The sequence below is a fragment of the Oreochromis aureus genome, linkage group 11, assembly GCF_013358895.1.
Source record: "Oreochromis aureus strain Israel breed Guangdong linkage group 11, ZZ_aureus, whole genome shotgun sequence".
Taxonomy (NCBI): Eukaryota; Metazoa; Chordata; class Actinopteri; order Cichliformes; family Cichlidae; genus Oreochromis; species Oreochromis aureus.
In genome coordinates this window covers 28,292,463-28,320,273 of record NC_052952.1, presented here as the reverse complement: position 1 = coordinate 28,320,273, position 27,811 = coordinate 28,292,463, and the positions used below count along the sequence as shown (strand labels likewise).

At 40.3% G+C, this 27,811-nt stretch overlaps 1 protein-coding gene across 6 annotated transcripts; it reads right to left on the bottom strand.

Annotated features, from left to right (window-relative positions):
• Positions 1–232: 232 nt before the first annotated feature.
• phldb3 (pleckstrin homology-like domain, family B, member 3) lies at positions 233–25,830 on the bottom strand. Of its 6 annotated transcripts, XM_031745910.2 has the most exons (17): positions 25,646–25,830; positions 25,395–25,463; positions 17,329–17,410; positions 16,465–16,620; positions 16,192–16,302; positions 15,748–15,885; positions 15,217–15,345; positions 13,238–13,411; positions 10,776–10,883; positions 7,703–7,804; positions 7,342–7,429; positions 6,569–6,806; positions 5,043–5,124; positions 4,522–4,671; positions 3,473–3,683; positions 3,110–3,195; positions 233–918 (listed from the first exon to the last, which is right to left on the bottom strand). In XM_031745910.2, exons 3-17 carry the CDS (start codon positions 17,377–17,379, stop codon positions 784–786), a joined length of 1,959 nt encoding a protein of 652 aa, XP_031601770.2. In that variant the 5' UTR covers positions 17,380–17,410; positions 25,395–25,463; positions 25,646–25,830; the 3' UTR covers positions 233–783. The 6 variants fall into 6 exon arrangements, with proteins under 6 accessions (XP_031601770.2, XP_031601768.2, XP_031601771.2 ...); XM_031745908.2 differs by having other exon boundaries at positions 3,473–3,680; positions 25,395–25,830; XM_031745911.2 differs by lacking the exon at positions 17,329–17,410 and adding an exon at positions 16,837–17,007 and having other exon boundaries at positions 25,395–25,830.
• Between the last annotated feature and the right edge of the window lie 1,981 nt (positions 25,831–27,811).

The following is a 27,811-nucleotide window of genomic DNA, read 5'->3' as shown; positions in this document are numbered from 1 at the left end:
ATCTGTAACTTCCACAATCATTCAGCAGAATTATTTATTATTGCAAATATCTCAAATAAAAATTTACTATGAATAAAAGCAGAGAAAACTTGATTTATTTTATGAATAAACTTTTAATAGTGCATAACGGTGTATGTCTTCATTTACTTGAAAATCAAACCCATAAAAATTTCTGAATAATAAATAATTTTAAAAATGTAATTTACAATGTCTCTTCAATAAAAACAGAAAAAAATTTGGACATTTTAATGGTAACATCTGACAATATAAAGCAATCCAACACAAATTACAGCACAAAACAGTCACAGTGTTTAACCTCAACGTGCCTCTGACAGTCTAATTTAAGTACACTTATTTTTGGACTGTTACAGTGGAATGCATAGTATTGCACAGGAGCTGTTATTAAGTTCACCACCTGTTAGTGTATTATTGCGTAGTGTACATCAGTCTTGTAATGCTGGATTGTGACCAGCAGGGGGAGGTAAAGCTCAACATAACACCTCCCAGTAACAGACACCCATTGTGCACGCTGCTCAGTGAAGCTACTTGTGGTTTGCAGCTGGTGAACCTCTGTCCCCATCAATCACTCTGTCAGTAACAGTTTCCACGACTCTGTTTAACCACATCTGTATCTCATGCACTTCATTCACATATTCATGAGTCCAGGTACCGAATGAGCTCCTGAGGTGGATCTTCAACAAGATCGGCCCTTAGACAGCAGAGAGGGAAACACAACCCCCCCTGCGCTGCCTGCTCAGAAGCAAGGATTTTAACTTCAAAAAGTTAATAACGACTATGCTCGTCTGTTGCTGTGACAATAACATCCATCCAGATCCGCATGGACACTGCACTGGAAGCCACCAGAAAGAACAGACGGTCATATGTCTTCACACAGAACGTCAGACTGGGCCGTGGTGACTGAAAGGAAGGCACAGACAATGATACCATCATCAGCTGATGAAGAAGCAGCTTTTTCAGCTCAGTGGTGATTTTTTTTTGTTTGTTTGTTTGTTTGTTTAAGATATACCAGTCAAAAAATGTGGACACCTTCTCATTTAATGTTTTTACTTTATTTTCGTGACTATTTACATTGTAGATTCTCACTGAAGGCATCAAAATTATGAATGAACACAATTATGTAGTAAGCAAAAAAGTGTTTTATGTTCTATATTCTTTACAATAGCCACTCTTTGCTTCGATTACTGCTTTGCAGACGTTGGGCTTTCTCTCAATGAGCTTCATGAGGTCGTCACCTGAAATGGTTTTCCAAAAGTCTTGAAGGAGTTCCCAGAGATGCCGAGCACTTGTTGGCCCTTTTGCCTTCACTCTGTCCATCTCATCCCAAAGCATCTCGACTGGGTTTAGGTCAGGTGACCTCCATGTTCACGGTCGGAATCATGCATGTAGAGACCATCCGTTCATCTTTTCTGCGTTGAACAAAGACACAGCGGGTGGAACCTAAGATCTCAAATTTGGACTCATCAGACCAAAGCACAGATTTCCACTGGTCTAATCTCCATTCCTTGTGTTTCTTGGTCCAAACAAATCTCTTCTGCTTTTTGCTTAGCAGATATTTGACCATAAAGGCCTGATTCGCGCAGTCTCCTCTGAACACTTGATGTAGAGATGTGTCTGCTACTGGAACTCTGTGTGGCATTTATCTGGGGTCTAATCTGAGGTGCTGTTAACTTGTGTTTTCTGAGGCTGGTGACTTGGGTGAATTTATCCTCAGCAGCACAGGTGACTCGTGGTCTTCCTTTCCTGCGACGGCCCTCATGCGAGCCAGTTTCATCGTAGTGCTTGATGTTTTTTGCGACTGCACTTGGGGACATTCAGTACATTCAGTTTGAGCAGTTTTCCAGACTGAATGGAAACTGGCTTACTTAGCTGATTGGTTCTCGCCATAATAAGATTCTAACAGTTGGCTGTCAGCTGTGTACCAACCTGACTACTGCACAACACAACTAATGGTCTCAACCCCATTAAGAAGGGCAAGAAATTCCACAAATGAACCCCGACAAGGCACACCTGTGAACTGAAAACCATTTCAGGTGATCATGAAGCTCAGTGAGAGAAGGTCAAGGGTTTGCAGCGCTGTCAACAAAGCAAAGAGTGGCTACTATCAAGAATCTAAAATATAAGACACATTTAGAGTTATTTATCATTTTTTTCTTTGCTACATAATTCCATTTATCGTGCTTCATATATTTGGTTCTTCAGTATGTATCTACAATGTAGCAGGTAGTAAAAATTAAGAAAAACCATTAAATGAGAAGGTGTGTCCAAACTTTTCACTGTATATATCCGAGTAGAACCTGCTGCCCAGCAGAACAAAATGTCTGGTAATAAGAGATTAATGTTATAATAATGTTTGTATTTTTTAACCATCTTTCTAATTTCTGTCTTGCAGCATTAATGTTGCCTCTATTTGTTGTGCAGACTGATAATCACCTGTTTCACACAACTATGAAAAGAACAGGATGTTCCGACCACAAACTATTTCCCTGAGGATTTTCTTTTCCTCATTTAGGCCCCTGTAAGAGGGTTGACACTATTACTTTCTTAGAAGACGCCAGTGAGCACCAAATAAAAGTTTTAGTAAGCAGCACTGTTACCAGCAACCTACCTTTGATTTCTAGTCTATTCAAATATGATGGTACATGTATCATGTCATATCATATAAACAAAACTATTTGGAAATTTAAGGTAGCAAAACAAATTCGCATTCAAACACAAATGTATATCTGTGATAGTCATCTTAATTCTGCTTGAGTTGTGTGTTTGTGTTAACTGTACGTTTCAGGAGAAAGAAAATATTTATTGGACTTTCTGTCTGCGCTATTGTAATATATTTAATAATGACTATAAATATTGGTCCTGGAAAACATTCTGTAAAGAGATTCTAGAAATAATTTTTGAAAGAGTTTTGGGGATTTATGACTGGATTACACATCAAGAGATACTTTAGAACCTCTCCAATACGAGTCCAGTGCAGTTTAAGCTACATTTACAAACTGTTATCCTTCTGATCCAAAGTCCGTGCTCAGGAACACATGAAAAACTTCACAGATTTATTTAAAGCCCAGCTGTGTAAAATGTGAGAACTCACAGAGGTGCCTGTTCGTAGATGGTCGTAGTAAACTTCCTCTATTGCTTGGAAATAAATGACTCCCTTTAGCTTCCTTTCATCACAGTCTGCAGCAAAGGGAGAGGCAAGAAAGGAACTTTAGAACATTAATATTGAATATTTAGGTCATGGTTAATAAAAAAAAAAAAAATCCCTTGTTCTTTCTACAAACCACAATAAAAAGTTTTTAAAAAATTATAAATTTTAAAAAATGTTTAGAATAAAACTTTGATGTGATGTAATCTTATAATAAGTCTGACAACCTCCTAGCGTGACAGAGAATGGTTCATTCAAACAAAGAGGCAAACACAGAGCCAGTGAGCACACCCCTCCAACCAGTCTAACCTGTATAGTAGGCTAGTCGTTTGTGGTCCATGTCAAACAGGAACCATCTCTTCTTCCAGGTTTTGACCCTCCCCCCTCGTTTGGTCAGGAAGCCCGCACAGCGTCGTGACGTCAGCCGCAGTTCCGTGCAGCCAGTCACTCCATGACCCAGAGACTCCACATGGGCCCTCAGGTCAAAGTTTGGAGAGAGGAAGAGGGGCAGGCTACGCTGCTGGAAGACAAATGGACTTTAAAGATGCTTGAAAAAAAAAAAAAAAAGTCAATTTACCATGGTAAACTGACCAGTTCCTATTGGTGTTTATAATGGTTACACTTGTTTTGGGTCCCCAAAACCCCAAGAATGAGTAGTTAAAAATGTAAATGTATAGGATGCTGGAAATAGGTTAGTTATAAAATCTGAAAAATGAAACAGAATAACAAGAAAACCGGTGACATAACCGTCAAAGATTGCATTGTCTTTTGGTACAGCCAAAGAAACATTCTGGGAAAAAAATTTGAACTGGTGAAGAAGATTTATCCATTCTTTTCTGCTTCTCCTTATCAGGATCACAGGGGAGCTGGAGCCTATCCCAGCTTTCATATGGCGACAGGCAGGGTATACTTTGACTGATGTACACCGGGCTAACACAGAGGACAGACAACCATTCGCACTCACATTCACACCTATGGGCAATTTAGAATCACCTGTTAACCTACCCCCATTAACTGCATGTCTCTGGACTTTGGGAAGGAGTCAGGGTACCCGGAGAAAACACACGCAAACACAGGGAGAACATGCAAAGTCCACACAGAAAGGCCCCAGCCCGTTGGTGGATTCTAACCTCTTGCTGTGAGGCAACAGTGCTCAAAACTAATCTAACAATCCCGCGTTACAGTTTCCTGGAAACTCATTGTATTGTGGGTAACGTCGGCATCATGTCTTGACAAGAACATCGAGAATCCATGGATTAAAAGGAGTACATATGCATGTCTGTTGCATTAGGTTGGATCATTTTATAAAAACAATAAAATATTTTTTCACTGACTTAAAGTTTGAATTTCATTCATACCTCAGAGGAGGTTGGGGAAGAGATGACCCTTTGTTGCTCTTCAGGTTCTGGCTCTGGTCTTTGTGGGGTCTCTGGTTCTGGTGGTTCTGTTCTGGAAGAGTTAAGCTCTCTTTGTCTTCTCTCCTCCAATAGCAATCGTCGCTGCTCTTCCTGAGTTCACACACACATCAAAACAAATTATTACCCAAACCATTTCCAAGGTAACACAGTAAGACGGAAGCGATACTGGTTTAACCCGCTGGAGGTATGCATCCAAAAGCATAAAGGAAACTGAAATCAGTGTTACACTCTAAATCCTTCCATTCCTTTTTTGAAATTCTCTGAAACTCTTAGTCATATGGCTGCACATTTTTTAGTCTCTCAACTGCCAGTGCTACAAACATGCATTACAAAAGTCCAAACATCTGCTGTCTACTTTCCTGGAGCTGAGTGGGCGTCAGTAATCAGACAGGCGTATCTAATTCAGTGTGTCGCTGATGATTAGAGGTGTCAGCGAGTGTTTCCCACAGCAGGTGACTCACCCGCTCTCTGAGCAGCCTCTCTCTCTCTGCTTTGGCTTCCCTCAGTTTCTTCTCAATCTCAATGAGATCCAAAAGGCATGGACTGTGAGAAAAAAGGAATAATATAATTGAGTGCAAAAGCCTTATACAGTTAGTTTAAATTTTTTTTAAAAATCATTATTCTTTAGAAAATAATCCAATTAGCTGCATTTGTTTAACAAGTTATCGGTAGGTGTCTGTGAAGGTTCTCAGTCATCCAGGTCATCGTAGTCAAAGGAATTTGCAAAGAAAAGCGTCTGGACTTCTTTAAGTTGCTTGAAGACGTTTCACCTCTCATCCGAGAAGCTTCTTCAGTTCTAAGGTCAAATGGCCGAGAGTCCCAGATTTAAACCCAGTGGGAGTATCCCCCCAAAGAGGGACAAAGGACCCCCTGGTGATCCTCTAATCACATCAAGCAACTTAAAGAAGTCCAGACGCTTTTCTTTGCAAAGTTATCGGTAGAATTAAATGGAAATATGAAGCATAATTAATCAGACTTAAGCTTATCATCAGCAAAGATTGAGTTAGTGTTTAACAGGATGTGACAATGCAAAAGGCCAAATCATGACATGTGCTACATCATGAAGTACTCCTGAAGCCCATCATGCAGTATGTCCAATACTATTCAATGAACAGACTTGTAACACCAGTGCAATCATCTCAACAGACACCTAACCTTATCTTATGCTGCTGCGCAAGCCCCATGTTCATTTGCAAATGTTTTATCGTTAACAGACAGCGCTACACCCCGTTTACTCCCAGTAACACAACACAGTACGCCTGCAACTGTTGCTGCTGTTATGTGCAAGTTCACAAAGTCCACACAGACTTGCTGACGTCGTTTGTTAGTAGGCCAAAAACATAAAACAATCTGGTCATTTTGGCCCAATCTGCAATCCATCCTCTGACCATTATTCCAACTGGAAAAATTTATAATGCATTTATAATAAAACTCCTCAACCAATTACTGAATCTAATATGGATAGAAAACAAAACAACAGCCGTGGGAAAATGGTTACTAGCAAAATGTGGTTGCTCCCACTTTGATTTTACACCCAACATGGTTTATATTGTGAGTTCATGCAATTTTGGCCTGATTAAGAGGGTTTCTTGTTGCACTTTGCTGCCACAATGTGTTTGAAAGTATCCTAATTTATCAAAAATGGTTTTATCTGCTATAGTAAAGACATAACAAACAGAAACTGTGGTCATGGAGCAACCTGATGCCAAGTGGTTATAGTGCCTTGTGTGTCTGGAAATATACTCGATGACCACAAACCAGGACCCACTAATTAATAGTGTCAAATTATATATATATATTTTTTTTATATTAAAAATGTGAATTATGGCACAAAAACCTTCACATGCTACATTTCTCCATTCAGTGGGCCCAAATAAAAGCAATTAAAATCCATTCTGGTTGCATGTAAATATAATTACCTAGTACATGAACTTTTAAAAATGCATTAAAGAGCCCAATTTGCTTTTTAAAAAGTGAAGACACTGACCTGGCAGCACGAGAGCTTGTTGTACTATTACATGGAGTTAGGACTCCACCACCATTGCTGGTCCCAGGTCTGTGCCCACTGCCGTGCCCACTGCCGTGCCCATTGCCGTGCCCATTGCCGTGCCCACTGCCGTGCCCACTGCCGTGCCCACTGCCGTGCCCATTGCTCAGTCTATGGGAAAGGACAGGGGATGTGAAAGCCTCTGGGGTCTGGCTGTCAGGATGCATCCTTACCAGCACTGAAAGTGGAAGGAAATAAAAAGAGACATGTGAGAACAACATGCATCAGTCAGCACAAATAGCTTTTTATAAGATTCGGCGTGAGAGAAATCCGTCATGTGGTATCAAAATGTTAACTCACTCATTTTATATTTTACATACAAGAAGAGTCAGTTATGATTTTCAGGAAGAGACTTAGAGGATTAAGAAGAAGAGCAAACTCCTGACAAGATGTGACATGACCCTGAAGATCCGGCTACTATTTAATGACAGATAGATGGGCATGTGAAAAACAGATACTACTGGGGAGATTTTAGGCTTAAGTATATGGGTGATTCTCAGGCTCATCTGGCCCGCACAGGCAAAACCAATGTAATAACGACCTGCCAACTCTACTGACACGCCTTTGATTTGACTAAAAGGGAGGGGACTGAGCAAACAGACCAGACAAAATGAGCACAAGGGTGCAGAGAGAACATGTTTATTGTTATATATCACAAACATCTCAGCCTGAGCAATCAGGAGGACAAAGCAAGATAGAAAAAGTGGACTCACCCTGTGCTGACACCGGCCTGTCGTTCAGTCTGTTATTGCGATGGGAGCTTCGTCTCCTGGGCAGACTGACACCTTCTTTGCTTGGATCCTAAAAAATAAAAAGACAGTGTACTTAAAGTACATTCAAAACACAGACACTGTCATCTCAGATCTTTCTGTTAGCTATCAGCACATGTTTTGGAAATCAGTAATTGAATTAAAGCACAAATGTCAACATCAGACCAAATGATGAGGTTAACTGTTGGAGAAACAAAAAAACACTGGGTTTTTTTTAGTCAAACAAAGTTGACTGTAATGACTGAAAATGATATCTGCAGCCTAATTTAAACTTGTGCTGAAACCTCTGTGACAAGCTGCATACCTGAGGAGGCTTGTGAACCGTCAGAGGAGAAAGTGACATCATGCAGGGAGCTGAGCTGGTGATGTCAGTCCAGTCGGTGAGCGGCGTCTTGTCTTTGCGAACCTGTTTGAAAGCCAGGTTTAAATCCCAAACTTCAGTAAAGCATCTGTGATCAACACTGACTACAGGGCACAAATACTATCTGTTCATTTTCACCAACTGTAACCGTAAAGCAAAACATATAGATTAAAGAAAAAAAAAAAAATCTCTACATACCACGTCTGCCTGAGAATTAAAACTTCCAGGAGGGATTGTAATGAGTTAAAAAATTATCACAGCTCCACTATCTTCCCCTCTAACCCTCCCTCTCCCTGCTTGACTCACAAACACATGAGCAATTCAGTCACTACATGCGGTCCACTGTTTAACCCTTGTCCGTCTCTTTCACTACTCAGCACATGCTGGCAGCAGAAGTGTGGCTGTTAAACATCTGCTGCACATACATGAGTGTTGTTTTCTCAGGGATTTGGTAAATATTCAAATGCTTTCTTGACACAATACGATCCAACTGTTTTCACAAATAAATATACAAATATACAAAGACACAAACAGCACAGAGCACTAAAATTCCCAACACATCTGTGACAAGCAAACCACATCCTGCATGCAGTCATATTAAAGTCATACACACTTGGTCATGTTGTCTGACATTGCCTTCTCCCTCTCTCCTCCTCTGTACTGCCACTCCCTTCTGCCCCCCCTTTTTCAGTCCCCTCTTTTATTTACAACAGCTGATGAACTTCACATTAATCCAGTTTCATGACGGACGCTATTTTAAAGCCCTTCAGCCACGCAAATCAACTCGAGTGCAGTCATTCTACTTACCACTCGCTGCAAGGATGTGAAACTTCTCCCAGCTTGCCTTCTCTCCCTCTCAGACATCCACACATTCACAACTGCAGCACCCTCCCTCACGTTGCTTACTCCTCCCCCTCTACCCCTTTCCCTCCCTCCTTCTTGCTCTCTCCCTTTCTCTCTCCCCTCCCGCTCACTCTCGCTTCCTCCCTCTGTTTGTCTCATTTTCCCTTTTACTCATCCGGATCTCGTCTCCTGCTCTTTTTTTTTTTTTTTTTTTACTGGTGCAATCATAACTCAGATTAAATGCAAGCCACTGACTGTGTGATAAAGCCACAGCATAGTTTAATGAGTCACTGAGTAAATCACACACTCTGGGGCAGAAAGTATTAATAATGAAAACACATAACACACGACGGTGTGGACTATACTCAAAGCTGGATAGATGTTTTATGAATCTGAACTAAAAAGAAAGAAACAGATCATGGACACATGTTAGACTTTCTGAAATCCTTCACTACTCACCACAAGTGATATGGATTCAGTTTAGTTTTGCTAGCAGTGCAACTCTGTTGCTCTTTGTTAAGTTAAGCTCAGATTGAATAAAAACATATTTATGCACTTAAGGAACTCTAACCAGTAATAGAGTTAATTTGTTTCTGGCTTTTAATACCTAACTAAATATAAAGGTTTATGCTACTGCAACAGCAGCATTTATCTGGAGTCAATCTTCTCTCTACATCACAAATAATATTGACTTTCGTGTAACTTTGTTTTTGTCTTTTTCGCCTCATGGTGTTAATGGTTGTTTTCTTTAATCTGCGAAATACTCTACTTCAATCACTAACTAGCCACCAACTTTCTCTGCTGCTTGTTTCTAAGGAGTTAATCCACAGTTTACCTAGGCTTTATTTAGTGCCTGCTGGGGCTTGAAATGGGGCTGATGAGAATAGTGCAAGTGAACCAAAAACTGCCTGAAAAGTGTAGTCTTTGTCTGTGAGCGGTGGAAGCCCAACTGTTAAGATGAATTTGTAGAAACTGTCAGGAGTAGATGTGGGTTTGAATTTCTACCTTTTAACAAGTCTGGGAGGTTTGGCAGTTGGCCCACCATCCATACAAATCTAGTAGACCAGTCGCATGTGAATGCCAATGTGGTAACCTATACAAATGCTATACAAATTCAGGGTAGTAGTGGGACACCTGCTCGGGGGTTACACCTTCCACCTCCTCAAACAGGTTTTAAAGCTATTTTTAGACCTTTTCAGACAGATAATGCGTATTGGCCTTATGTAAACAAGTACGTTATAATGAATAACCTGTTCATTTGCAGCAGTTAAAAGATATTAAAGCAATGAGGGGATCTGTAGGGTCATGTGATAGCTCTCTGCAGGTTTGTCACTATGAACACTATAAACTGAAATCTGCAGACAGATTCAGTGCTGCTTAAAAAAAACATTTAACTCATATCTGAACTCACTTCCTGGTTTACCTCATTTATTATACTTTGTATGACAAACACTCATTATTAGATTTCTTAATCAAGGACACTACACTGCTATAACACTAAAGTACATAATAAACCATGAAGTAAACTGCACAAGGACTGAGTTCAGAAGTCTAAAAATTCAGAATTATTATTGTAAATTTACCCTTTACACTGTTAGGTCCTCTAGGTGCCACTCCTGTCATCTCAGAACAGTAAACTAAGACTACAGTTCTCACAGCCTCACCAGAAGAAAAACAGAAGATCAGAAAACTGTTGCTGGCCTGATGGGTCTCGATTTCTGCTCAGATTGTGGGACGGTGGGATCAAAATTTGGTGTAAATAACATGAAAGCATGGATCCATCATGCATTGTATCAGTGGCTCCGGCTGCTGGTAGTGTAATAGTGTGAAATGTGCTGTAGCTATATGATGATGCCATCTCTATATGGGGTGTTTCAAGCACCTTGTTGAATCTATGCCACTGAGAATTAAAGGCATGATGATGTCAAATGTAAAAAACTCAAATACAGCCACCATCATTAGGAGGAGCTAGCTTCCTGCTGTTTCTTAACCAAATAATCAAATACTGCTTCCAACATATGAAACATCAAGAACAGATAAGACAAAAAAGAAATAAACAGATCGGCAGAACAGAAAAGTAACAGAACTAATAAATCACATCACAATAGAAACTACACCAGTTAAATAAAGACCAAAGGTTAGTAAAACCTACAGTTTGACAAATCCCACATACCATTTGAGTGTGTATGAGCTCCCTCTTCTCTTTCCTCAAGGCATTCATCTCTCTCTCTTTCTCCTTTTCCATGTCCCGCAGCTGTCTCTCTAACCGGTGGACCTGCTCCTGAAAATTCAGACAATCATTCCCATCAGTGCGAGCTGGCATATGGCTTCCGGTCCTCCGAGATAATGTCACGTGCTGTTGCTGATTCATGTAGCTGGCCTGAGTTTACTTAATCTTTTCATTATGCTGTGATGTAATATTGAGTAAATATCCCCCGATGTGACCGTGCATATGTCGCTGTGAATAAATACAGGTCACCAAGCTGAGTCGATCTCTTCAGCCGAGATGCGATGCAAATCAAATGGCCATTTTGCAAGTTAATGAGAGGCACAAGACTGACATAGGAGAGCAGGATTGGAGGAGCAACTCAAATGAATATAGGGCTGATATAAAATCACCACTTTAGGTCAGCAAGTGTGTCACAGTAAAAGAGAGTGAGAGATGTCATGTGCAGTGAGGCCACAGTGCAGCTGAGTCAACTAGCATCCCTCTCACACAATCCCAGCCTTCATCTCCGGGGCTGCGCTCCTCCTCCTACATTCTGAAGCTAATTGAGAAACAACTGAACATTATTTTCATCATCTATGTTTATGGAATTGTAAATGTTGGAGGAAGAACAGCTTTTTGGAACAGCCAGCATGAAAATGTAAGTTGAGACTACCGGTATACAAAAATTATAAGAGGAACTTATCATAATAACATACATTTGAGTTCACAAAAGGCTTTACTGACCCTTCACATGAGGGTTTGACCATTGCTTTTAAGTAACAAAACTATTAAGACTTTAAGTTTGGCACTCCTTTAGCTATCCTAGCATGTGTTAAAGACAAAAGAAGGGGTTTAATACATGTCATGTTTGGTTGGTTCACTTTGAAATATCTCAACAATTACTGACATGCAAACACAAATTTTCCCAAGAGCATTAATCCCTCTTTGGTGATCCTCTGACTTAGATTGTCAGCGATGTTGTTTTTGTGTCATTCTGTGCAATTGGTGCGTTTCTTCCCTTTTATAAAAAAATATTAGACATAATCTGTGAGAGAGTGAGACTATTCAGAGTACAGACTTCTAAATGAGGCATAAGATAGCCTAATCGTCAAGCACGATAACAAGTCAGGATGAGTTTTCAGTCAGTGTCATCATCAGGTTATATTACTAAACACATACTGGCTGCTAAACATCAGCATGAGATCATTACTGGGGTTTGAACATGTGAACAGGTAGCTCAGAATAAGCAGCACCCAACCATGATAGAAAAATGACCTGACAACACAGAAACAAATTGCACTAGGAATGTAAGGTGAAGTCCAGACTGCTGGTTTCCAAAGTTCAGTTACTGAATTAGAAATTAAAATAGTCCATAAATCAGAGTACACACGCCCAACCTGTCAGTTGAACAATTGAATTTAAATACAAGTGGCAACATGTTACAGATCTTTTGAAACTGCTATGGGAATCCTGATCTGCAGAGTTTTGTTGTTTTAATGTTGCTCAAGGGCAGGATAGCTAATCTCTTAAAAAATACCCTCACAGATAAGCATGCTTTCAAGCATTTTTAGTCGACAATATTATCTTTCAGTCACAATTGTGCAACCCTTCTTCTTCCATATCGCCTCATCTTGTTTAATCTTTCCAGACTCTCCTAATCGTCTCTCCACTTTGGCTTTCCATGTGTTTTGCTCTATAAGTTTTCACTCGTGGTGGCCTGATTAAGCTTCTTGCATAGCGCTGTGTGACATAATCAGGGTGACATTTTGAGGTAAAGAGTTCAAGCTTGTGCCAAAAGAAGGAGAGCAAGCCTTAAATCCGAAAAAAGAAGCATGAACTGTAACTGCAAAGAGAGGTTATGTGTACAGCAGAACAAGCCATCTAATGTGGTGATTGATTAATTTCACTTTTTAATGTGCAACAGCCCCGAAATGCTATACGAGTCAGATTTATCACTTTGTTGTTTGATGCCAACAACTCTGTGATTATTGTAGGAGGAGCACAAATTTGTGGTTCTTCCGTTCACTTTCTGGTCGGTCTTCACCTCATTTTAACTCTCAAAAAGAGGAAAACAGATTTCAGCAAAAGCTGGGAGCATGGTGCAACAAATTTTAGAAAAAAAAAAAAAAACAATCTTTATGTGTCTCTAAAAGAAGCATGAAGACTGTCCAGACTGTGATCAAAGAAAAATGTGACCTAATTCTATAGATCTTTTGCAAAACTGTTGTATTGGTTTATATTCAAGTTTTGCTTGTTCCTATCATTTCATCCACTTATTGTATGCACAAGTATGACACCACATGTCTGCACTGAAGTGGAATTTATGTGAGAGTAAACACTGAAACAAAGCACGTGACTCCCTGATAACACTTCAAGGAGCAGCTGTGTAACCGTCTCAAAAACTCTCTCAAAGACGCGCTGTTTACCTGTGCAACGTTGACCAAAAGCTTCTGGCATGAGATTTCCTTTTCAAGTTCTCCTTCACTCTCTCCCTCCTTGGATTTGCTCTCATCCTCTTCAACAATGCCAGTCTCTCGCTCCAGAAAATTAAACTCCCAATCCTCAAAGGCCCGAACTGATGCCTCCATCGCCTCCTTCTCCTGAAATGAAGACAAAAAAATATTGTGTAAATAAATGTGTTTTATGAGGTTACAATCATCTTTGACCTTTTTATTGTGAACTGCTTGCTAAAATGTGTCTTGTTCTGGAGCCTAAGAGAAGGTTTCTGAATGTAACACCCCCAAGAAATTTATGTGGGAACAATCAAAAGTGAATGGATGGAGGGGAGATACAAAACAATGCCTTTAGCACTCTAGTACAGCAATAACTATTGAATAAATTGACTGGTTGATTGATGGAAACATTCCATGGTTCTGTTTTATGCAGTCCAGCCACTGGTTTTTCTACTTATATGCTTAAAACAATAACCCTCCACACACAGGCACACATCCAGATGTTAGCACTGTTAGCACCCTGATTTAATACACCAATCAAGATTATGATAATAATAATAACATAAATAAGAGTGAACTCTTTACTGGATTTTTTTAGTGCAGATATACTGTATGAGTATTGATTTTGATCTTAAAAGGCTGATTCATTCTTTTACAGAGATATTTTTAACTTTGGCAAGCCTCGTTCCATCGTCACTTTACAAGACTAAAGAGGTTAATAGAGAGAAACCAATCGACAATGCTACACTTCCTTTGAGAAGTAGTTTAACACCTTTTATTACACAGCCAGTAATATCAAACTGACAATTGCTGGCACAATGCTGCTACTCATAAAAGCCAAATTAGCTTACTTATAATCTCCAGATTATTTGTATTTCTTTATTATCATTATCTCACGATACTTCTCAAACATCTTGTTGTGACTCTTTAGCGCACAATCAAAAGATTTGAGTACGTACTTATGTGGACAAAAGTTAACTGAACCTAAGAGCTTCATTATTCTCAAGGTTTGGCAACCGGAGGCACGCTTCCAGTACAAGCACAAAATTCAATGCTTCACTGCCTATTGAAACACTCAACAGCCTCATAACTGGAATGCCTGCTCTCTTGCTGCTGTGCAATACGTACTTAAGTCCTGTTTGTGTGCATGCATGCAGCTTTTTGTCTGTGAAGCAACTTGCGAAAAACCTGTTTTCTAGAAGCCCTTTCCAAATAAATCTGACAAGTTACCACAGAAAGGAACCGGCTACCGGACAACACTAAACCTGTCATTAAACAATGCGATTTAAACTAAAAGGTTTCTCATCTCGTTCTGTTACATTCACAGGAAAAACACACATCCTGTGTTTTGTTTAGGTGTGGGTAAACATTAGCACTTCAGGTTGAACAGGTACTGAACAATCACTCACTGTGTATTCAAGACAATATTATGTGCAAGACTCAGCGCTGTCAACGCACCTTGTATCTGACACACTGTGATATATCAAAACAGCACACCAAGCATTAGCTGCAGTTATGTTTTATCTAGATAGCTGCCATCGAGACACAATCATTAGGATGTTTCTGTATCTCTCTCAATTAAAAAAAAAAGGCAGGATTAGATATTTAAAACAGAAAATTGCTCAAGACTCAGATGTGTTTTTGGGTGGTACTGGAAATCTTGAGCATGCAGTTTTTAAAAATGATTTACAACCCACACCCTAAAGTAGGAAACAGACGTTTGATTACCACAACTTCAAGGAATCTTATCTGGCTAAAGCCTGCTGGTCAGTTTTGTGTTTGTGTTTAACATATTTTGAAGAATCATCATTGAAGATGAAACGATAATGATGCTGGCTCTGTTGGTTTTGCAGATGTTTTGATTGAAGAAAAAAGAAAAAGAACACTGTGGATCACCCAAATGAGTAACTGTAACTGTCATCCTCCACCCATGCTGAAAATGTCCTACTCGCCTTCTGCAGCTGCAGCATTAGCTGTTCTCGCTGACTTTCTGGCTGACTAGGGATCAGCTTCTCTTTCTCTTTGCACCTCCTCTTCAGCTCCTCCACCCTGCGTCGCTCCTCTTCCAGACTCTCTCGTTCCTGCATTTACAGACAGTTAGAAAAGAGCAAGGAAAAAACTGAATGCAAAACAAAAACTCTCCCTGAAAAGAAACAAGAGCAACAGGTCTATTAACCTTTGTTTACAATGAGGGCTGGATATATTTATCTTGAAAACATCTCACAGTGTTTGACATCTGACAGTCAATGCATGGGAGCCGACTTATCACTGACATGATCTTGTGTTGACTTTAGTTGCACATTACTGAGCCCACATGCCAGTTTCTTCAGGGGGTGGAAGCCCTACACTAAGAGACTCGAAGTGCAGGTGTGGCATTGGGGGTTAGGGGTTAAAAAAACCCAGAACATCTGTAAATTTTTAAGCAATGAAAAAGAAAAAAAAATACTAAAACTGTATTAGATAATATCACATGTATCTTTTACCTTTTGTCTGTCTGTGTGTTTGTGCTTCTCTCTTTGCTCGGCCTCCTGCTGTAGATCCTTCAGCTTCTGCGTGTGTTTGTGCAGCCGGTCCTTCTCTGTCTGCAGCTCTCCTTGTAGCAAAGCAATCTCCAGCTGCAGCTAAGAGGGTAGAAGACGCGACCGAGGTGAATCATACTGACCTGAACTTATGCAAGTCAGAGTTGTGCATTCCTTTATCGTGACTGTATTGGAGTTTAGAAACGGCGTTGCAATTTCAATGTGCATGCATCAGCAGAAACATCAAAACCACTTTTACAAGTTTCGCAATTGATCTGATAATTCCAAGTCAATTTTCTCAATCAAATGACTGGAACATGTTAACCCTATCAGCTCCTTAGCGACTTCATCTGGCAGTTTTTTGCATGGTAAAATAATGTTTTTGTCCAGATCATGTGACATGCTCACCTCAATGTTTAGCTCTTCCTTCTGCTGGTCGATCTCTGTGATTCGCTGTTGGAGCATGGAGGGTGATGGCAGGACCCTCAGTGAACCCACCTCCAACTTTTTAATGGAGGTCTGACAGAAAGCAGGAAAAAGAATGAGCAGACAGAGTGACCACATGCAAGCTGTTAGGCTGGGAAGGGCTCAGACCAGGAATGATGAATCATTGTTTTAACCAGGATTAAAAGGTCTAACAAACGACTACATCACCACCATAGGCAGCTTCCTCTCCCTCACCTTCTCGCTCTCTGCGCAGCTACTTTCTGTATCGGACTCTGCCCCTGAGGAGGCGGGACTCTGACCTTCAGTCATTCTGGTGATCCACGGAGGCCGCACACCCTGCTGCCACTGACTCCTGGAGTTTTCCATATTGTGTTGGGGCATTTCTATAGTCTGAAACAGAGGAGAGAGTAAATGAGAGCTGGAGAGCGTGGGGTTGGGGGGGGTTTCTGGTTGACTTTAGTGAATATTGTAGTAATCTAATCTGCTGCATGGCTGAAGGCGTGTGAGGGATCAGGTGACAATTTGCTGAGGGGATAGGATGGTTGAATAAAGCAGCATAAGCAGAGAAGTCCCCTCCAGCTTCCAGAAAACAGTCTGTGAAAACACCTTGCTTTGAAGAGTGGAAGTGAAAGAGCGGAGTTAATATCCTCTGTGCGTGGTGGTTTGTGGTTGGGTTTCAGGGTCTCTCTCTTAGCGAAGGACTATCAGTGTGTGTAGACACAAGCGTGATAAACAACAGTATGTTCTGCTGTAGCTTCAATGGCCATCGATTAGAGTCTATGAAAGGAGAAAGATCAGAAAAGGCTTTGAAGTACTGTTATATTGTACTTTATTATCTTCTCTGTCACATTCATGTGGATTTACTGAAGAAAATATTGTTATGTACAGAGCATATAATGTTCTACATCAAAGAGCTTAGGAACATGTCAGCCTAAAGGCCTACAATATCCTAATCTCTTCATTATGTTTTGTGCTTTCACCCTCATCTTTGTGGTTTCCCTCTCTCTCTACATACAAAAAAAAACTAGCAGAAACACCCATGTGTGCAGAGGCCAAAACAAATTTGTGGGAAAATACTTTTGATTGCTATTGTCCAACCTTTTCCCACCATCTCCTCTCGCCCTCTGTGCCCTCTTCCTTTCCCTCCATGCAGACCTTATTAGGTTGCAGGGAATGCACGCTGAGCAAAAGTAGAGATAAATTTAAGCCAAGATATGAGCGAGAGCTTCCAAACGACGACTGGCACACTGACATCCAGAGAGGGGGAAAAAAAAGCACTGGGGAGAGATGAAAAGGCATGGACAGAGAGGTACAGAGAACAGCAAGGGGGTGGCGCATCTCATTTCTAGTGACATAATGGATGGAAAAAAAGCTGATGTGTCCTACATGTGGCTATAGATTACAATAATGTTCATACAACATACGTGTTACTTCTTGACAGTGAAAAAGTGGAATTTGCACCTTTAAAATAAAGACTAGATCACTGTTTGTGACTCATCTACCTTTTTAAGAATGTGGTCTGTGGAGGAAACACAAATAAATGTAAGCGTTATCTTTTGATGGGGTATGTATACAGGGTATTTCCCTAAAATAAACTGAAACTGCACTTTCTGTTTCAGGAGTGATATTTTACCACTTCCGGTACCTAAAGGAGAAATGTGACTGATGACTATTAATGGTCTGTGACGTGTGTAATTTTCCCCATGCAGTCAGAGTTTACAGTATGACACTGATATACAGGCTCCCATGTGACAGAAGCTATTAAAAAGAATAATAATAACATACATTTTACATGAAAACAGAAAAACAAACAAATAAAAACACCAAGAACCAGCAGCACAATGAAAGGAGGTCCAGACAACTAAGCAGAGTAACAAAACTTTGACATAGATTGAAAGTTAATATTTTGTAATATTATCTGTATATGCTTGATTACACAAACATTTCTAATAAATTTATGTAACAATATCGAATCATTAAACTTTTTATTCACTAATGAAGTCATCTATTAAGATAGTGATTCAGCATTTGTCGGGACAGGATAACGGTGTCCTGGTACCCCCAGGACAAGGGTGGGTAAGAGTACTACAAACACCCAAAGGCTGACACTGGTCTGTAATCAAATCAGGCGGAATATGCTGGTGTCAGTGGCTGACATTTAGGTGCTGTGAAGAGCTAAAACAATTTAACATACTCAAGTTATTTTCAAAAATTTCTTACATGGTTCAGTATTAAATAACAGAAATATAATAATAATAACAATAATAATAATAATAATAATAATAATAATAAAAACATATTAGTTTTAGATTTTGGCCAAACTGTTGCTTTAAACATACGTATCAGCCTAGAATACCTACAAGCACCTATCACCATAATGCAGTCTTGCACAACACCTCATGTAAGACCTGATTGATGAAATGTTCATGAATAAAAACATCTGTAAAAAAAACCCTGAACATTAGAGGCACCATAAAAGAAATCAGTATCCTATATTATACTGGACTACATAAATTGTTTGGCCTCTAAATAGGAGTATACTGAAGTTTTTACAGAAAAAATGCAAGCCTTGTAAAGGAGCACTGACACTGAATTTTAAAAAAAGAATTAAGACAGGATGCTTTGTATCACAGTTCAGACAATTACAGTAACACACACACACACACAGAAAGTTAATGTGTAAAAAGTTGGGTCCTCGCTCTCTGACCTTCTGATGCCCAGTGAAAGCTGTTAATTTCAGGGAAAACAGGACAGGGAGAGTGTCACAGTGAGTTACATCATAATCCAAACAAACATTAGTGCAAGTGTTTGACCTCTAACTAAAGTCCAGCTAGATACCCTATCAATGCTACAGCCAAGACATACAGGAGTAAAGTCCAGGACTCCATGTTACCACGGTGGTTTGTATAAATGAAACAATCAAAAAGGCAAAAGAAACACTAATGAAACAAGACAGAGTGAGACAGCAAAAAAAAGGGGAGCAAAGTTCTGCCCGAAAGGCAGATCAAAGAACAAAGCAGAGTTTTGTGCCCAAAATAATTGGACTTGATTACGGGGAGGGGAGCGCCTCTGGAGAATAAGATGGCAGAGAGAGGGAGAACGACCGGAGATGCAGTTCAGGATTAAGTGGGATCGCGTGTGTATGTGTGAGTGTGTATGTGTGAGTGTGTGTGTGTGCGTGTTGTGTAAGGAATCCCCAGAGCAAAAACAAAAACATAAACCTCAGAAGTCAACCTGATCATATAAGGCAAATACGTTAACGTTTATCGGTGCCAATTATCAGTCACAGATCACTTATAACCAAAATCTGATTCACCACAACACAAACAGTGTAAAGGGGTTATGCCTGTTCGACAACATATCAAGCAGACATGAGAAAAATGCTGCTCGTGTCACTTCATCTCACACGGCATGTGTGTTCGCTTCAGAAAAGTTTTATCTTGCTCTTTTACTGTGATGCTTCTCACTTCGTTTGACCCCAGCTAATCCAAACAGAAGTGAGTCAGTATGTGGGTTTGTCTCCAAAAGTTGAATCTGTTCATCTGGACGTAGCGTTTTGTGGGAGAAACGTTTCGTCACTCATCCAAGTGAAATATGTGGGTTTGTGTCCCGATTAATGACTAACCAGCAAATTGGATTTTTTCTGGAACATTTCATTTGCTACCACTGTCTGAATTTGAAGAACTTATAGCAGTTTTGGTAGTGTCTGCGTTTCTGTGTGCTGGAAGCAGCTAACATAGCCTTGAGCTACAAGACTTAAGCAGAGATAAGGAGGTCACGGAAAACTGGTGAGCTCACACCTTTCCAATCCTGCACACCTTCAATCCCAACCAATGTTGACTCATAGCACATTACTTGAAGATATTTATTAGACTTTGCACAGCTCCCTCTGGAGCCAGAAAAGCTTTTATACAACTTGTCCGTGTATGCAGAAGCACTCCCAGAGAGCTGAGACCTTGCTGTGTAACAATCTGTGGAGTTTCTCATTAAGTCTGAAATCCTGAGCCAAGGTGACCTGATGATGCCATAAGTGCTGTTTTAATCAAACTGTAAATGAGTCAACGCTGATATTATATAATGTTAAAATCAACAGCGCTCCCCGTGACATGTAAATTTAAGAATAAAATGTATGCCTCTGACCCACTGGTGCAACAAACAAAGGCTAACCATATCTGAATTCAAATAACCTGTTCCTGAAATGCTGAAACTGGAATATTCTTTGTTTTGCTTATTCTTCAATTCAGCCGAGACTGGAGGCCACCCAGGGTTCTGCCCAAGATTTCTTCCTGTAAAAGGGATCCTCCCAACCCCACCACCAAAATAGGGATTAGCAAGATCCCCCTTGGAAGTTACACGTTCACTACGTATACACACAGTTTACACAAATGTACCACTTCATTAACAGCTCAGATTCCCCACATAAACTGAAACTTTAAGAACTGTAATACCTACAGCTTAATAAAACAGGGAGAGATATGTCTGTCAGTAAGACCCTCTACTATGTGCATGTGTGAGTGCAACATAATGACTGGCTTGTATGTTTCTGTTTCAGCTGTGGATCATATTTAGTAGCACTGCTGGATTTTCTCTCCATAATAATAATGTAAGATCTTTATATGACACATGTAAAGTGCCCTAAGTGAGTATTGTTATGAAGTGGAGCTTTATGGTTAAAACTGAGTGTAACAATTGAAAAGAAACTGAATGACGCTATCCCTCCCTCTCCTCCTTATTGGGGTTCAGGTGTATAAGCAGAGATGCCAAGACCTCCCTCTCTCCAGCCACCTCCTTTAAGTCATTCTAGGGTACACTGAGGCATTTCCAAGCATGCTGCGATACATAATCTCTCCACCATATCTTGTGTCTGTTCCAGGGCCTTCTGCCTGAATCAGACACATGCCCAAAACACCACACATAGGATGTGCCCAGCAGGCGTCCAAGTCAGATGTTTGAATTACCTCAACTAGTTCCTTTTGACATGGAGCAGTAGCAACTTTACCCTTTCCTAATGATCAAGCTCCATCCATTAATTACCATCTTATCATGGGGGAGCAGTTTGCGTACCTGCTTGATCCCAGGAGTTATGTTTTCTGGGGCAGTTTGCCCCCCAGTAAGGCCTAAATTGGTCCTAGGTGTGCCCAGACTAAGAGGCATTCACGAAAAAAAACACAACCTTAGGAAGAAATAGTCAAGGTCAACCGCTAATCGGCCTGCCATAGGGTTATCAGTGCCCCACCCCGGAGCCTCATGGACCTGGTTCAAGGGTGGGGTGCTTGCAGGAGAGTGGTTGTCAGGCCTTAGCCTATGGGGTCTCGCCAGGAACAGCACAAAAGCTGTGCACCCACCACTTGCACGAGGAACACGGAGCATGGAGCTGATAGCAGTTTGATTCCTTGTTGATGGCTCTAAGGAACTGAATACAGTATGCAGTGTGGAGGAAAACCCTTTTGTTTTTTCAGACTTTTGACTCTATACTCCGAGCTGTCTGTGACAGGTTTACAATTCATTCCAATAACACTCCAAAATGACCTTGTCCTCATCCGGACCCCTCATTAGTAAGTGGCTAACGAAAAGTGTGGGGATAACCACAGTGTACACAAAACCATAAAGTCAACACTGACAACAGCAATATTCCACTAGCTGTTCATGACAAAAGAGCTCTGACCATGGCATGCCCTGTGTGGGTGTGAATGCTGATTACAGCCTGTCACTGTGTGTTCAATGCAGGAGAGCTATAGAGAAAACATGTCACATGAGCCGCATGTGAGCTAAAGTGCCCTGTATAGAGCAGGGTAGCTTACAAAGCCAAATTAATCCACACGAGGAAGGCTTAGAGGTGAACTCACTCAGTTCATTCGTAATATTATAACAATGCAGGTCTGAGCAATAAAAGTGCAATCAGTTTCAAACTAATTTTACAGACATAGTTTAAAAAAAAGTGAGAAGCCAGATTCTTTTGAATGGGTAGGAGCTGACCCAGCAGTTAATATTTGCTCAGGCAAACAACATTTGTAGGGAATTTATAGGATTTTATATACTAAACTGGGTATGATCAAAACACCTAGCTATGCAAGTTTTTAGAGCAGAACAAAACAAATATCCCAGTAAAGTAACTAAAAACAGCTCCTCTTTATCGGCAACAGCTTTAAAATTTAAGCTCAAAAACGTCATCAATTCTGTCCATTTAAAGGATCAGTAATTTATGAAATCAGTTTGGCTTTCCAAAATATACATACAACTGCATGGTACTGCCCTGTACATTGGCATGACACAAATCAGAAGTGCATGTTCAATGGCGATGATAAAAGGCTTCTTCAGTTAGTTGCTGTCTCTCATCTATTGAAGGAATAACACCAAAACCAGCCATTAAGCCTTGCAACCTATTAGGACAAGTCAAATATTCTCTTTATTAGTCACAATTACAGATTGTGGCTTCCATCACACAGTCCAAATCACCAGACCTTATAGGGTTCTGCTCAATGGCAGGCCTGACATCATTACATCACTATTTTATTCATAGAAGGTTTCCAGAGAGCAAAAGTAAATTTCCTATTTTATTGTCAAAAATGCAAGCACAGAAGTCCCACTTTTTACCACTTCCTGGCACTGGCCCTGCTACACTCTCTGGCTCGCAGCAAAGGAAAAAAAACAACAACAAAAAAACCACTTAAAGTGATGGTCTCATTTTAGAAGAATGAATTTTGGTTGGAAAATCTTTTGTTTAGTGCTACAGTGCTGAGCCAGAGTGCAATAGGTACTGCTTTATATGTGTGCAATGCACATTTTAAATGTGCTATGCACACTAATTTAGCCTTCATGAAGCAGAGGAAAAAGTATTTCTGGACATTTGGGCCAAAAGCATACTGCAGTTTAACAGAGTGAACCCTGTGGATGACTCTGCAGCAATCTCTGGATCTGCTGCATGTGACTTCTGCTGGCTCAGCACAGAGGACCAGAAAGCTGTCATCGCAATACAAGTTTCTGAGCAGGAAGAGCAGGTGAAAGCAGTCCTGGCTGTCAGCCAGCTGTTAGTGTGGAGCTGTCTGTCCTGCCTGACACCTGGGTGGCAACGAATATAACAAAAGCGGTGATGCAGCTAAAACAACAACAACAACATAGACTTCTGCATCTGAATTATGTATTTCACTTATGAAAAATGGGCTGACTAGAGGAGAAAGAAAACTGGGAAAAGCAACTGTTACTGGAAATTTCACTGCAGAACCACTGTGTTGTTTACACATTCCAGTGGAAAAGTTCCTGACCAGCTAATGTCAGTTTTAGATATTTTTTAGTGATGGGAATGGGAACTTGACAAGTTGAAGATTTTTTTAAATCAGTTTCAGTCGTCATTCATACATTCCAGGTTGTGGGAGGCATCCTAGAGAATGAAATGCAAGGCTCTTCTCCAGAACTTGGCTTCAAGATCAGAAAAAAAACAAAGTAGAACAAACAGATAAGTGGTTTCTGTAGCCAAGTATGGGCACAATTTTAAATGCTTTAATCCAGTGCCAACACCATGACAAAGTATTGTTGTGAGTACTTCAAATACTGTGTTTGAGAGATATAAGATATCTAATATAAGCTCTCTAAAAACATAAAGGAATCTATCTAATATGAGAAATAAACAGACAAGATTATGAACTTAAATTCAGCTATTTTAGGCAACATTGTTTTGTTTTCTGAACTTTTATATGGGTTTTTTTTTTCTGCTTGTAATGAGTCCTAACTGAGCAGAAACATGGTAAATTATTTTAAATCAGGATACTATTCAGGGTTCAACATTATTCTTCTCACTTAAAGATAGTTTCAACAAGTCTAGCTCTATTCACCGAAATGCAACAGTTGAAATCAGCAGAAGGAGAGAGTACATTATAAGAAGTTGAAAAATATATTGATGCATCATCTTCAATGTAGTGCCGTTAGTTGGGCAATCAGTTGGTTCTAAGCTTTGGTAATTTACAATGAGTAAACAAAAGGAAAGTGAAAATCATGTGCCCAAAAGAATGTGGATTTTCCACTCTTCTCAGTTTTTAGAGTGTTTGTAAGGCTAAAACTTTACTGCAGAAACTGATGAAATTATGATTGTCATGTTACCCTTCTTTTAGCCAGACTTTAAAAAGATACCAGATTTTGGATTTTGAAACCCACGTGTCATGATGGCAGGAATCCTCATTTTCAAGATCCCGATTTTGTGATCACTGTCACACAGTGTATTAGAAGACGTTACTAATAACACCCATCGAGCTTTGTCGCTAGTTCACAGCTACACTCGGACTAAAATACTGTATATCACAAACAGAAAGCTCGCTTTCTCTTAGCCACACAGCCATCTAACTGTTGCATTAAGAAGACCCACACATTAGAAAGTCAAAGTATAAAGCAAATGCAGGCATTAAGGTATAATGTGAGAAAATCTCTCAAGGCCCTTGTGATTTATCTGCTACTGTGTTTCAGCTCCTGGCATCAAGGCAAGTTCAACTGTATTCACAGCAGTTCCTTTGGTCTGAGTAAACTTGTGGGAACTGTGATGCAAGAAGGAGTTATCCTTTAATGACTACCCGGGACACTGGGCTCAGACACAGATTTGTCAAATGTGCATTCAGACAAAACATGTGTGATTGAGACAGGGGAGTAAAAGCCAAAGGCAGAAGTCTCCAGACAACAAATCCTCACAATCCCACCTCAGCCCGCTCTCCGACCCAGTGTTTACTTTGAGTGCTGATGGAACGATAAAAGGGGAGGTATCCCCGGGTCGTTGTAAACAAAAGGGGGAAATTGATATAAACTCTGAGAAATTTGTCTCAGAAGATATTGCTGTGGATATTTTTACAGATAAGACATGAGTCAAAGCGTGGGATGAAACATTACGAAACATTATCATTTTATTATCACAGCCCAGGTTTCAAGCAGCAGTACAGTTTTGCTTTGTAAATGCATCCGACACGAGGAAGCTGTATTAATTCCTCTTTGGTTCTGAGTGAGACTATAAACTCTAGAGATGGTTGCTGGTAAGTTGGTAACAGCACAATAATGTCAGGATTCAGGTTTAAACACAGCTTGCTGTTTAAGGCTCTCTGCCAAGAGCAAAAACGGTGTGCTGGAGAGGTCTGCTGACTTGCTGCTAAACAACAAAAGCGATTCAAAAACAAAAATACGGTTCTTACCTGATAACGTGGTCCAACTTCAGCAAGACATGCGGGTCCTCTGACGAGTCATAGCATAGTGACAAAGGACTAAGTCGGAGGGGAAAACACGAGAGTTAAAAAAAAAAACAGCGAAGCGTCACTTCAGTAAACTTTTTTTTTAACGCCGTTTCACTTTCAGGTACTGTCAGCGTTACTTTGACCTCGCCAGCTGCTGCCTGTGTTAAACCGACGGGTCACTTTATCGCATTTTTCTGGTGTTTTATCTTCACCTGGTTTGATTCAGTCCCTTCCCAGCAAAAAGAAAAATAATGACAGATGAGCGCGAGCGGTTTGTCGGCACCAACAGGTGAAAGCACGCGGAGGAGGGCGACGACAGAGAAGGCGGATACCGACTAATTAAAGTGTTACGGCTAGCGGTAGTCACAAACCAGTATCCCTTTTGTCTCGACAGACCTCACACCCGGTTTCTGCGCTGTGGAGACCTCAGGGAGAGTTTCGTTCAAGTCTGGCACAGAAATGGGATTTCTATTCTGGGAACTGACGGGGTTTCTCATTGTGAAGTGATCTGGGCATGCTGCCAGACTCTGCGAAGTAAGAGACTACTTAAATACATTTGATGACATGCTCCTGTGGGAATAATATAATAATATACTGATACAGAAGAGGCTGAAACAACTGCAGAGGGTCCAACTTAGTTCTGAGAAGCATGGCCGGATTGACTTCCAAGGGGGGCCCTGGGTATGAAGTAGCAGTGGACACCAACTGGATTTGTCACAAAATTAATGAAACAACCAGTTTATTCTAATAATGTGTGCTTCTGAACAAAAGTTGTCCAAACTTGCCCCACGTAGTTTCGTTTAACTGAACACAAGTTTAATATCTATTGACTTGTCCAGGTACAGAGAGTGAAGAATTTCCCCTTTTGAAGAGTTGGGGTTTTTTTTACACCCTCTTAATAAAACTATCTGGTTGAGTTTTGTGCAGTTAAAGACCTTGGTACAATCTTGTGATACTTGGTTGGGTTCAGGAAAAAGGTCGTGGTTTGGGTAAAAATGCAATAGTCGCGTTTTTTTCTTTGGAAAGTTTTATTTTCTTGGTTGCCAGGGTGACACTAGCCCACTGCAGCAGACAAGAAATTTCACACTGAAGTGCATTAGTCTCAAAGTTGTGCTTAATGTAATGAAAAATAAAGGTGGCAGTTTATGTGCATGTACACGAATAAACAGATTGCTTTTTCACGATTGTTTTGAGACTTTGATGAACCTGCACACAGACGACAGATGATTCATGGGGTATGATAGCTAATAATTTTGCTTCATTTGATGCATAGTCCCAGCAAATTAATCAAATTATTTCAACCCAAATCATAAGGAGGGGTCTCTGGTCATCTCTACATTTTGGTAGCCTACCCTTGCAGGGTAGGGAAGGAAGGCTTCATTTTGTTGTAATATACCACAAAGACATAAAACCTCCATAAAGTGTCATCAGAAGCGTGTCGACAAACCACAGGGTTCTACATGATCTCGTAAAAGTTATTCTTCTGCTATTTAGATTTTAATAAGCAGAAGTTTATTAAAAAGAAGGACCTTGGGATGCCAATATGTTCTCCAGTAAAACAGATTTGGGGGTGTGTGGAACATAGAAATCATACAACACTAACACATAAACAGTTTAAAACTACATGTTGTTCACACTTTAAATTCCTAAAAAAGTTCCTGAAAATAGTAATACAGATACAAATGATGACGATCAAAACACAAAGGCTCAAAAACTTAACCTTGTGCTACAAAAAATAACCCCTTGACCTAAATCACTGAGCATATGCAATAAACAGTGCTGTAAGAGCACTACATATGTGCTTTCTGGCAGATTTCTACTCATCCTAGTAGAGACTGAAATACCATAAAATATTACATCTCTGACATGTTACTGTGATACAGTATGCTACTTGGTGAGCAGAAACTACTAAAATATCAATGTAAACACTCTAGTTACTTATAGAACATAAAATAGGACACTGAACTCTGGACCTACACACCACTGATTTACTTCAGCATGTTATATGGTGACTTTTCCCAGAGGCAAAATCCACTCCCTTCACTCTGAGGGCTTTATCACCCTGACTGGCCTCTTTACACTTCTTCTTGTGAATGAGCCGATGGTGTAATAGATTCTTTCCAGTGACATGTGGCTGTGTGAGAGAATGGGCAGCAGGTTAATAGTGACACAGTGTAAGTGGATTGAGAGGGAGCGATTAAAAAAAAAAAACCACTGGCTGGCAGATGGGCGACAAAGACTGGGTGAAAGGACAGCTGGCACATTGCGTCCCAGCAGCAAAAGAGCAAAGACAACATTTTACGTGGTAAAGTAACATACCGTCAGCCTGATGGCAACAACAGTCACATACACCTCCTGCTTTGAATAAAGAACAATGC